At 51.5% G+C, this 13,057-nt stretch overlaps 1 protein-coding gene across 1 annotated transcript in view; it reads right to left on the reverse strand.

Moving 5' to 3' along the window:
• The window catches only part of patl1 (PAT1 homolog 1, processing body mRNA decay factor), a 50,171-nt gene that overhangs the window by 31,772 nt on the left and 5,342 nt on the right, over positions 1–13,057 (reverse strand). Inside the window, exons 2-5 of the mRNA XM_041173978.1 lie at positions 8,152–8,254; positions 6,540–6,703; positions 6,275–6,358; positions 1,376–1,570 (exon numbers count right to left, since the gene is read on the reverse strand). Of these exons, the coding sequence (XP_041029912.1) occupies positions 1,376–1,570; positions 6,275–6,358; positions 6,540–6,703; positions 8,152–8,254 (546 nt within the window). The remainder of the gene's footprint in view (positions 1–1,375; positions 1,571–6,274; positions 6,359–6,539; positions 6,704–8,151; positions 8,255–13,057) is intronic.

Here is a 13,057-nt window from a genome sequence, read left to right on the forward strand (position 1 = left end):
GTTGTAGGGGCTGGAGGAGGTTAGAGATAGGAAGGGTTGTTGGGGCTGGAGGAGGTTACAGAGATAGCGAGGGTTGTAGGGGCTGGAGGAGGTTACAGAGATAGGGATGGTTGTAGAGGCTGGTGGAGGTTACAGAGATAGCGAGGGTTGTAGGGGCTGGAGGAGGTTACAGAGATAGGGAGGGTCATTGGGGCTGGAGGAGGTTACAGAGATAGGGAGGGTCGTTGGGGGCTGGAGGAGGTTACAGAGATAGGGAGGGTCGTTGGGGGCTGGAGGAGGTTACAGAGATAGGGAGGGTCGTTGGGGGCTGGAGGAGGTTACAGAGATAGGGAGGGTCGTTGGGGGCTGGAGGAGGTTACAGAGATAGGGAGGGTCGTTGGGGGCTGGAGGAGGTTACAGAGATAGGGAGGGTCGTTGGGGGCTGGAGGAGGTTACAGAGGGAGGGGGGAGGTTACAGAGGGAGGGAAGTTACAGGAGCATTTGGACACAAGGGTAACAACTTGGAAAATTGATGATTTGTCAGTGAGCATGTGATAGGTGAGCAGGATTTCCTGTGAGCTGGGCCAATTGAGTCAGATTGCCTCTCCGCTTGTAACTACTTAGCTTGAAATGCAGCTGCTCCTCTCTCGCCCAATTCAGGCTGGGTGATCTCTGTGTTGCAGCAGATTCCGGAGGCGACAGTTGAGGGCAGCTCCGTCGGAGGCAAGTAAGCCATGCACCCCTTTTTACGGTGCTAGCCGGGCTGGCTCAGGCCTGGGGTAGTGGGGATGGGGGCTTACGGTGGAGTCCTGTGGTGGCTGGGCTGGCCGGAGTGGAGTGGTGGTGGGTTGGCGGCGGGGGGTGGGGGGGGGTGGTGTGGGGGATTGCGGGCGATGGGGGGGTGGTGGTTGCAGTGGGCTGTTGGGTGAGGCCAGTACAGTAGTTGCCCAGCAGCTAAGAATGGTTTTAATTCTTCTAACTTTTCCTGGGTAATTGTTGCTGTATCACAGCCCAATGTTTGCGAGTTAACTCACATTTTCAGATGGTTCTCAGAGCACGGCAATTGCCCAGGGGAAGTTTGAACTTCCCGGCCAATTGCTGTGCAATCCTTACCTGTTAATATCTGGCCGGGGAGGGAGGTGGGTGGATTCCCCAGTGCATCTTTGTGGTGGACGACCACCCCCACAGCCCCCCCGCCCCCCCAACCCAGATACACTGAAATTCGGGCCCAAGGAAGCAATGTTTTGGGATGAGCTCAGGCTTATGTAGCATTCAATGTGAGAGGTCAACTGAGGAAATATTGCAGTACTTAAGTTTGGGGTTACAGGAGCCAAAAACAGAAGCAGGCACAAGAGTTTCAGTGGCGGGGGAGCTGGAGGGTGGAGAGGCAACGTACCTGCTGGTTGGTGATGTGGCCCATGTGTTTGGGGGGTGTCCCGATGGGGGCAGTCCGCACGGGAGGGCTCCCGATCACGGGGGAGGAAGACCTGGGAGGGGGCGCTCGGTCTGACAGGTCTCGTTCTTCATCATGACCCATGGCTGGCCTCTTGGGCAGGATGGAGTCCTTGGATCCAGACAGCATCCGATTGTCCTGTAGGAGGGAGGGAACACAAAACAGCTTAGCCAGAGAGCATCACACATTCAGAGCTGCAGTTACACGGGAACAAGAGGAGGCCATTCAGCCCCCTTGCACCTGTTACATAGGAACAGGAGGAAGCCACTCAGCCTCAATGAGTCTGTTTCACAGGTACAGGAAGTGACCATTCAGGCCCTCAAGCCTGTTACACAGGAACAGGGAGAGGCCATTCAGCTCCCTGCAGCCTATTACATTAAGAGAAAAAGCAGATCACTCAAGCCCTTGAGCTTGTCATATTAGGAATAAACTAGACCATTCAGTCCCATGCATCTGTTACATAGGAAAAGGATACAAGGGCATAAGGACATGAGAAACAGGAAAAGATGACAGCACCAATCAAGCCTGCTCCAATATTCAATATGATCATGGCTGATCTTCTGTTCAACTGTACGAGCCTGCCCCTACCCCATATCCTTTGATCCCTTTGGAGACCAAAACCCTGTCTATATCAGATTTAAATATACTCAACAAATGGAGCATCCTCAACCCTCTGGTAGACAATTCCAAAGATACACAACCTTCTCAGTGTAGAAATCTCTCCTCATCTCAGTCTGAAAACATTGGCCCCTTATCCTGAGATGGTACCTGTGATCGAAAATCCCCCAGCTGAAGGAAACAATCTCTCAGTGTCTAACCCCGTCAAGCTCCTTCAGAATCTTGTGGGTTTCAATGAGATCACTTCTCAACCTTTAAAATTCCAGGGACGATCAGCCCAACTTACTCAACTTCTCACTGTGGGACAGAGGTCCCATCTCAGGGACCGATCACGAGTATAACATTCCTTAAATATCAAGACTAAAACTGTACACAATAATCCATGTATGGTCTCACCAAGGCCCTACACAGCGGTAGCAAGACTTCCTTACTCTTGGAAACCAATCCCATTGCAATAAAGACCAACATGTCACTTGCCTTCATAACTGCTCATTGTGCCCGCATGCTAACATTGTGTTTCTAATACTATTACATCCAAGTCATCAGGGAGAATGCCATTCAGTCCTTTGAGCCTGAGATCCCCAGGAGTATGTTAGGGTATCATGGGTATGTCTCAGTAGGTACAGAAGGTCCCTGGGTGTGTCTGAACGTTCAACAAAGGGGGCTGCAGGGCATTCCTCCGGCTGTCAAAATGTAAGGAGGGGAATGGAGGAGTGGGGGCTTGTCCTGGGAATGTGCCAATGTTTATGACAGGGGACAGAGCACTCTCTAGAGTTGCCAATATTTATGTGACAGGGTCAGAGGAGGGGGTGCTACAGGGAGGGAGGAAGGTGTCCTGGGAGGAAGCCAATATTTACAACTGTTAAAATGCTTGTACCCTGCCCTGTCCATTCCTTGTAACTGTCTACAGCTGAGGAACACTGTTCGCAACCTTAGTATTGCATTTTACTCCAAGTTGAGTTTCCGACCACATATCAACACCAACACTAAAGACTGTCTACTTCCGCTACTGTAAGCCGCTCGACTTAGACTAGCTCAGCCCCTGAAACCCACATCCATGCCTTGGTTATCTCTGGGCTCAACCAAACTAACGTTCTCCTAATCGGTCTCTCATCTTCCACCCTCCCTAAACGTGTGTCCATCCGAAACTGGCAGCCTTCTCGATTGGTCACAACAAAGGTTTAAGTTTAGTTTTCATGAGGACATGCCTTTTCCAAATCAGAATGTATTTAACTAATTAAGCTGTGAGCAATAAGGGGCCAAACAAACAAGACTTTCTTGAGTAAAGGAGAGAGAAAATTTATGAATGCGACGTCAAACATTTGGCCCTCATGCAAGCATTCGGACACACACACACACACACACACACACACACACACACACACACACATACACAAAAATAAGGGAGTTAGCTTCCAGTTAAAAAAAAAGTAAACAAATATACGGTTGAGCGTCCTTTGATTGTCCTTGAGGTATATATTTTAAATGGCGAGGCCCATTTGGGTTAGCTGGTTTCTTGGGTGCGGCCAGATGTAGATGTTGCTGCGATTATCACGAGATCTCGATTTGCTGGTAGGTTTCTGGTAGAGTTGGCTTCTCAAATGAGGCGACACTCATATTCCAAAAGAGAGAGAGAGAGAGAGAGGTGGGGGGGAGAGAGCAGCCTTCAGCCCGTTTCCTCTGCTGAGGACTTCCTTTACACACCACCTGTGTCACTTGCAATCTCTTTCTAGCGGCTGGGCAGTCCTGCCTTAAAACATTTCATCCATTGTGTACTTCCAAGATGTTTTGGGTGTCTATGTCTGCGGCAGCCATTGTTTCAGTATCCAGAACTTTGCATTTTTAATGTCTCTTCCTTCGATACGGGTTTTGATGGGTGTCTGGAATATAGGAAATGCCCCTCTCTTCACACTCCCCTGAAGGTGACTTGTTTGTTTCTCACCTTCACGTTGCAATGCGGCCTTGCATTTTTTAAGCAGTTTGCTCCGTCTCAGTTCAAATTGCAAAATTTCCAGTCAGTTGAAAAATCATATTTTCAAAAACAAAGGGCCAGAGCCTAATCATTCATCACCCTTGCTGACTTTCACTGGTTCCCAGCCTATACATGTCTCCATTTTAAATCTGCACACTTGTTTCCAAATCTCTGTATGGCTTTGCTGCTTCCAATTTCTAATCTCCTCTAGCCTCATAGCCTTTGGAGATCTCTGCACTACCCCAATTCTGGCCTCCAATGAATCCCTGGTTCAACTGATCCACCATTGGCAGCTGGGCTTTCAGCTGCCAGTGCCCAAAGTATTGAAATTCCCTCCCTAACCCTGTCTGCTTCTCTCTCTCTCTCTGAAGATGTGCCTCATAATAGAACTCTTTGATCAAGCTTTCGGTCATCTTTCCTGATTTCTCCTCCTGTAACTTTGTGTCAAAATAATTCTTTTTCTTTGCGGTTATTGCTTTGAAACGCCTTGGGACATTTCACCAAGTTCAACACGCGTAATAGATGAACGCTGCAAATCCTGCAGGCGCAAACAGGGAACGGAAATCAGGAAGTCAGCTCCTACTCTGGCACATTGGCGGTTTTATCAACCGCTTTGTCATCTGAAAACTCAGTGCCGGATCCCACCTGACTTCCCTGCTCCACCGCTCTATTCGCACCCACCGCTGCTCTGACCGCCGCCTCGCCACACTCCTGCTGACCACTTCCCGCCGCCCCGCTCCTTGTTCCCGCTCCCCACTGCCGGCACTCTCCCCCACAACACTACCGTTCTCCGTGCTCCTGCTTGCTGCCGCCACTCCCCGCCCCCACTCATGCTACCCTCTGCCGCTGCCCCAGCTCCCGCGGCCAGCCCACCCCTCCCTTCCTGCTAACCCCCGCCCCACCCCACCATTACCCCAGCTCTTGCTCAGCCCTGCCGGTGCTCCTCCCCCCGCCGCTGCTTCTCCCGCTTCCCCCCTGCAGCCATTCTCCTTGCTTCCCCTTGCCGTCGCCCTCCCAGTTCTCCCCCACTGCCGATCCTGCCCGGTGTCACTACCCCCACTACTGCGCACCCCCCCCCCCCACCCCCCCCAAACCCCGCGCTCAGCCCAGCCTCCACCGCTCTCTCCGCACTCCCCGCGCCACTGCCGCCCCACCCGCTCCCCCTCGCCGCTGCTTTCCTCGCTCCCCCTTGCCGCTCCTCTACCCAATCCCCCTCGCCGCTGCTCTCTCCGCTCCCACTGCACCCCCTCGCCGCTGCCGCTCTACCTGCTCCCCCTCGCCGCCGCCGCTCCCCCCACTCCCCCTCGCTGCTGCTGTCTCCGCTCCCACCGCTCCCCCTCGCCACTGCCACTCTACCCGCTCCCCCTCGCCGCTGCTCTCTCCGCTCTCACTGCCCTCCCTCGCCACTGCCGCTCTACCCGCTCCCCCTCGCCGCTGCTCTCTGCTCCCACTCGCCAATGCCACTCACCCTCGCCGCTGCTCTCTCCGCTCCCACCACTCCCTCTCGCCGCTGCCGCCCTACCCGCTCCCCCTCGCCGCTGCTTTCCTCGCTCCCCCTTGCCGCTCCTCTCCCCACTCCCCCTCGGCACTGCTGCTCTCCCCACTGTCCCTTGCCGCTGCTCTCCAAGCTCCCCATCGCCGCCGCCGCTCTCCCCGCTCCCCCTCGCCACTGCCGCTCTCCATGCTCTCCCTCGTCGCTGCTCTCCCCGCTCCCCCTCACCGCCGCTCTCCCCGCTCCCCCTTGCCACTGCTCTACCCGCTCCCTCGCCGCTGCTCTCCCCGCTCCCCCTCACCGCCGCTCTCCCCGCTCCCCCTTGCCACTGCTCTACCCGCTCCCTCTCGCTGCTCTCCCCACTCCCCCTTGCCGCTGCTCTCCGTGCTCCCTCTCGCTGCCGCTCTCCCCATTCGGCCCGGCCGCCGCTGCTCTCCCCGCCGCTTTCCTCGTCCCCGCTCTCCCCTGCTGCGGCTCTCCTCACTCCCTCTCCCCCCCACCGCAGCTCTCCTCTCTGCTCCCTCATCGATTCCCTCGCTAACCCGCCCCAACACACTGCTCACTTCCAGGCAGTATGGAACCTTCTTTATTCATTTTCTCCTCATTCTTGATGCCAAAATGCACCACCTCACACAACCAACTGAAATGAAACTACTTTGCAAATTACACACCCATTCTGCAACTTTACTCATGTAGAGGGGGCAGCCAAGTTCAGTTGAAAGAAATGAAAGCGAACTCAAGAACAGGTGAATGCACATACCTCTAAGTGGGAGAGGAAGGGATTTCCAATTCCTCCAAACACCATGGGCCCTTCCCACATACTGGGGTTCAGTCGAGGAGGTGCCTGTGAGAGAGATGCAGGATCAGTGGGTGAGGTTTAAAACAGGTGGGGACCGTACAGTTGACAAAGCAGCCTGTCCCTTGCAGTGTCAGCATTCTCCCCAAGAAATCCAAAGCAGGACAAGAGTACAATCTGGTCAGAGCCGGTGCTGTGGGGCATTTGGAAGAGGCTAAGTTTGGCTCACCTGCAGCGGGGCGTTGGAAGGCACAGCCCTCATGATGGCAGGATCCTCCAGGTCGCTGTCAATGACCAGCTTGCTGATGCTCTCCGCCAGGTTGTTCTCCTTCAGCAGGTCGTCTGGGTCCCCGGTTTGATCGTCCAGACCCTCATGCTGCTCCTCCCAGTCCTCTGCCAGACCAAAGTTCAGAAGGGTCAGATGGGCCATTGACTTTCTTAGCTAGCTACCTGCCGCGTTAGGTGGAGAATCAAACAGATGTATAATCGCACCTCCCAATTCCTTGCCAACCACTTGCTGAAGGACACTCACCCGTACCATCAAGCAAGTGCCCAGACAGCGATTGGCCTGGAAGCCACAAATCCCTTACTCACTATTGAAAAACTAACGTGACATGAGTATTGGCCAGACCCAAGTGAGAGCCAGGACTATCAGACATGATAACATGCAGGTACAGCAAGCAACTAAGGCAGCAAATGGTATGTTGGCCTTTACTACAAGAAAAATTGAGTACAGCAGTACAGATGTCTTGCTGCCATTATATGCAGCCTTGGTGAGACTGTGCCCGCAGTACTGTGTACAGTTTTGGTCACCTTAGTTCAGGAGAGAAACCATTTGTCTGAGAGCAAGTGCAACAAAGGGTCAGCAAACAAATTCCTGGGATGGAGGGATTGTCCTAGGAGGAAAGATTAAAGAGACTGGGCCTTTATTCTCTGAGGTTTAGAAAAATGAGAAGTGATCTACAAAATTCCTACAGGGCTCAACAGGGTTGATGTTTCCCCTGGCTGGAGGGGGCTAGGACCAGGTCGGAAATAGGGGGCAGGCCATTTAGGACTGAGATGAGGAGGAATTTCTTCACTCAAGAGGGAGGTGAATCTTTCGAATTCTCTGCCCCAAAGGGCTGTGGAGGCTCAGTCGTTGAGTGTGTTCAAGACTCAGATAAATAGATTTAAAGATATTAAAAACAGCAAGGGGTGCGGGGATAGTAAGATGGTGTTGAAGTGGATCAGCTTTGACATCGAATGGCAGAGCAGGCTCGAAGAGCTGAGTGGCCTATCTTACAGAATCGCAGAGTTCAGAAGAGGCCCTTCGGCCCATCGACTCTGCACTGATATGTGAAAAACACCTGACCTACCTACCTAATCCCATTTACCAGCACTCAGCCCATAGCCTTAAATGTTATGACATGCCAAGTGCTCATCCAGGTACCTTTTTAAAGGATGTGAGGCAACCCGCCTCCACCACCCTCCCAGGCAGTGCATTCCAGACCGTCACCACCCTCTGGATTAAAAAGTTTTTCCTCACATCCCCCCCTAAACCTCCTGTCCCTCACCTTGAACTTATGTTCCCTTGTGACTGACCCTTCAACTAAGGGGAACAGCTGCTCCCTATCCACCCTGTCCATGCCCCTCATAATCTTGTACACCTCGATCAGGTCGCCCCTCAGTCTTCTGTGCTCCAACGAAAACAACACGTGTCTATCCAATCTTTCTTCTTAAATTTAAATGTTTCATCCCAGGCAACATCCTTATGTTCTTCGATTGAAAGAATGAGAGGGGTGGAACATCTACACATTAGCATTCAACTAGCACCCAAACAAACCACAAGGACCAAGACTTACCGACTGCTCCGGTCCCAAACGTGTCTTCATTGAACTGGTCGATATCGTGGTCTTCTTCTCGGAGGGCTTCTTCATCTTCCTCGCTTGGGCTGTCATCAAGGGACTGTGAGAAGGGAACATGGGTACAGTTAGAGGCAAGATTATACTTGGGAGTTACAGACTGTGCATAGCTCTGGTCTCTGTATCACACCAGGAGTCACTGTGCACAGTAATTCCCAGCCATACAGAGACCAGAACTCTGCACAGTAACTCCCAGTGATACAGAGACCAGAACTCTGCACAGTAACTCCCAGTGATACTGAGACTAGAACTGTGCACAGTAACTCACAGTGATACAGAGACCAGAACTGTGCACAGTAACTCCCAGTGATACAGAGACCAGAACTCTGCACAGTAACTCCCAGTAATACAGAGACCAGAACTCTGCACAGTAACTCCCAGTGATACAGAGACCAGAACTGTGCACAGTAACTCCCAGTGATATGGAGACCAGAACTCTGCACAGTAACTCCCTGAGTGATACTGAGGTCAGATGTATTTAAGGGGAAGCTGGATAAACACACGAGGGAGAAAGGAATAGGAGGATATAATGATTGAGTGAAATGAGCTGGAGTGGGCAGGGGTTCATGTGGAGCACAGACTAGTTGGAGTGAATAGCCCGTTAGTGTTGTGGACGCATTTTGCAGTCTGCATAGCCACCGTAGCTAGGGGTGGGGGTGGGGGAGAGTGTGGATAGAGTTGGTCTCTGCGACATCAGCTCTCCATTGTAAGCCAATTGGCATAGCAACAGCAGAGGGGAATGAAAACAGCAGGAGGCCATTAAGCCCTCCAGTCTGCTGCACAGGAACTGGAGGAGGCCATTCAGCCCCTCTGCCATTCAATGGCTGTCTGGTACCCTAATTCTGTCAACCTGCTTTTGCCCCATTTCCCGCAATATCTTTGGCAAGGAAAAGTTTACCCATCTCAAATTTAAATTTTTAAACCAACAAAAATCTACTTTTTTTTGGGGGGGTGGAGCGGGAAATGGTGGAACACACTTTTACAATTCTGTATTTGAAGAACTGTTTCCCAACTTCTCTCCTGAATGGTCTGGAATTCTTTGGGCTTCTCTGCGCCAGAGAGCTTTGGATGCTCAGTCGTTGAGTAGATTCACGGCTGAGATCAATAGATTTTTGCTCGCTCAGGGGATCAGGGGATATGGTGAATGGGTGGGAAAGTGCAGCATGTGTCGAAGATGAGCCATTATCTTACTGAATAGCGGAGCAGGCTTGAGGGGCTGACTGGCCTCCTCCTGCTCCTTATTCATGCGTGTTTATGATTCCTTCTCCTAGACAAGCCCCAGCAGAGGAAAAAGCTTCTCCCTAAAAATCCCATTCAAAATCACACAAGTCAAACAAATCACCCTTTAAGCTGCTGTACTCCTTATGTAATTGCTGCAATCGTTTTTCAGTATTCGTCACTCTAAGCTCTCAGACAAGATTATGGATCCTTTCCCTCACAGGTGCCAACTGTGGCTCAGTAGGTGGCACTCTTGCCTTTGGCTTAGCAGGCCTTGGGTTCGAGTCACACAAATTATCACAGAGTCTCGCAGTGCAGAAGAGGCCCTTTGGCCCAACGAGTCTACACCGACACGTGAGAAACATCTGACCTACCTACCTAATCCCATTTACCATTTCCAAAGTCCCTGGATGAGCACTTGACCCATAGCCTTGAATGTTATGACGTGCCAAGTGCTCATCCAGGGACTTTTCAAAATATGTGAGTCAACCCGCCTCTACCACCCTCCCAGGCAGCGCATTCCAGACCGTCACCACCGTCTGGGTAAAAAAGTTTTTCCTCACATCCCCCCTAAACCTCCTGCCCCTCACCTTGAACTTGTGTCCCCTCGTGATTGACTATTCAACTAAGGGGAACAGCTGCTCCCTTTTCACCTTGTCCATGCCCCTCATAATCTTGTACACCTCGATCAGGTCACCCCTCAGTCTTCTCTGCTCCAAAGAAAACAACCCAAGTCTATCCAACCTCTCTTCATAACTTAAATGTTTCATCCCAGGCAACATCCTGGTGAATCTCCTCTGCACCCCCTCCAGTGCAATCATATCATTCCTATAATGTGGCGACCAGAACTGCACACAGTACTCCAGCTGTGGCCTCACCAAGGTTCTATACAACTCCAACATGATCTCCCTACTTTTGTAATCTATGCCTCGATTGATAAAGGCAAGTGTCCCATATGCCTTTTTCACCACCCCACTAACATGCCCCTCCACCTTCAGAGATCTATCGACACACATGCCAATGTGAGGAAAAATTTTTTTACCCAGAGGGTGGTGACAGTCTGGAATGTGCTGCCTGGGAGGGTGGTGGGGGTGGGTTGCCTCACATCCTTTAACAAGTACCTGGATGAGCACTTGGCATGTCATAATATTCAAGGCTATGGGCCAAGTGCTGATAAATGGGATTATGCAGGTAGGTCAGGTGTTTCTCACGTGTCGGTGCAGACTCGATGGGCCAAAGGGCCTCTTCTGCACAGTGATTCACTCAACAGAAACACGGATTATCTGGTCATTTTCACACTGCTACTTGTAGGGAGCGCCCCGTGTGCACATTGGCTGTCCTGTATCCTATATGACCAACACAGGTAGCCAAGCCATGGCTCATGAGCCACATGTGGCTCTCTTGCTGATATGATGCAGCTCCCTGCTTTTACAGATTAAGCGGGATGGCTGTTGAGGCAGGGAGATTAATAAGGATCATTCTGAAGAACGGTGCATGGCCATATCCGCCAGCCAAACAGTAACCTGACTGGCCCCATTTTTGCAATTTGGTGACGCACAGGCAACACCGACACACAAGCGCCCCAGCACCAACCTCAACACCCCCCTCAACACCACCAGGAGCTGCTGCGCCGACATGCTGCCTGCAGAGAGCCTTCCTGCCACTGGATCATCTCTGCCTGTTGGTTGCTGCCTCAGCTGCTGGAGTCAATACTGCCATGTTGGGGTAAGAGTAGGGGCGGAGGTGGACTGGAAGTGAGGGCAGGGTGGGGAGGCTGAGAACGTGCCAAAGATAAAGAGGGATGGGCGAGCGGGGGTGGTGGAGGACAAGAGTTGGGCCGGTGGGGAGGGGCGGGGCATACAGAGAATCAGGGCCTAATGTTCGGGACCTGGCAGCCTCTTCGCTCCACTCCAGCTCTCCCACATCCGAGCAAGGTGGAGGCAGCACCTTCCAAACCCATGGCCTCTCCCACGTAGAAGGACAAGGGCAGCAGGTGCATGGGAACAGCGCCACTTGGAAGATCCTCTCCAAGCTGCACACCATCCCGTTCCCTCACTGTCGCTGGGTCAAAATCCGGGAACTCCATCCCTAACAGCAGTGCGGGTATACGTACACTCACGTGGACTGCAGCAGTTCAAGAAGGCAGCTCAGCACCACCTTCTCAAGGGCAATTAGGGATCGGCAAGAAGTGCTGGTCTAGCCAGCGATGTCCACATCTCATGGAAAAACTACATCCAAGTAGGGGAGAGGGTGGAACAGGAGGAAGAAGTCAATGAGTAGATGTGAGCGGGAGAAGGAGGGCTTGAATGAGTGGGGATGGGAGAGAGGGAAGGCACCGGTGAGGAGTGGGGGTGGGAGGGAAAATTAAGAAATAGAGATACTTTAAGTTAGTTATATTGGTATTTAAGGGTGTTAGGGATGAGTTTTAGCTTTAAAGTTTAAGTTTGATTTATATTTCTATATCTGTATGTTAAGAAAACACAAACGGAGTTTTAGTTTCACTTTAAAAAGGTGCTAGCATTTCTAAGGAGAAGTTTTGCGACCCCTAAAGAGAAGGCAAACATACAAGGGTAGAAGGATTGGACTGTTGCCTAGTGACAGCGGGGTCAGAGAGGCAGGTCCCTCCCACAGGCACACACGCAAGACGAGAACCATTAAGTTTTTTTGGAAGCTGTTTGAATGCATTTGATTCTGAAAGTTGCTGACAGGAGAGACTGGAGCAAAGGGGACAGGTCCCAAGTTTAAAAAAAACCAAAAATCGAGAGGAGTGGAAGAGGGGAAAGTCCCAAGCTGACCTTCTACTTAAAAGGAGGGCAGGAACCTGAGAAAAAGTCCTGTTATGTGAAGTTAAGAGTGAGGGGCAGAGAGAAAGGCTCCATGCTTCAGGCGTAAAGAGACATAAGCTGCAGAAAGTAGATTTAAAGTGAGAACAGCTTGCAAGAGGCAAGAAGGTATAAAGAGACAACTGAAAGTCTGTAACTCTTTGCTATGGGCATGTGGTGTACTGTTGACGGCTGAGCCAGAGAGCCAGGGGGTGTGAAAGGCAGCTGGAATGCATGTAGTGACCCAGGAGAGCGGAACATCAGAAGGAGAGTTTGAAACCCTGGAGGTAAACCCTTGCGCAAGGCATCTGAGAGAAAGCATCGGTTTGGGAGAAGATTCCAAGGCGAGGTCTTGGAGAGTGGAAACCCTCGTGTGAAAGACGGAATTCAGTGAGACCGTTAAGGTATGACAAGCGTCTGGGGGGAGTTGTGGAAAGATCCATAGCATCTGGTTGAGGTGGCATCCGTCACTTGATTTCAGGCTGTGGTGCCCCCAACCACAGGGTGCCATAGATTTACATGGACTGTGTACTATGAGGTAGCTTTTCTAACCTGTGTTATCCTTACAAATCCATATATACATGTAAAGGTACAGATGCGGGTAAAGGAGTATTGTAAGATAGTTCATATTTTCTTGTTGAATAAATATTTTATTCTTTTGTTAAAAGTTCATCAGCTGACCCCTGTGCCTCTGTTCAGTAGTTCCTCTCCACGTGTCTAAACAAACAAAGTTAGGGTCGATCAAGCTGGGTTCTATTCTAGGGTCACCTGGGATCGTACCAAAGTATGAATGAGTGAGTGCGGGC

Source organism: Carcharodon carcharias, chromosome 24 (assembly GCF_017639515.1).
Source record: "Carcharodon carcharias isolate sCarCar2 chromosome 24, sCarCar2.pri, whole genome shotgun sequence".
Classification (NCBI taxonomy): Eukaryota; Metazoa; Chordata; class Chondrichthyes; order Lamniformes; family Lamnidae; genus Carcharodon; species Carcharodon carcharias.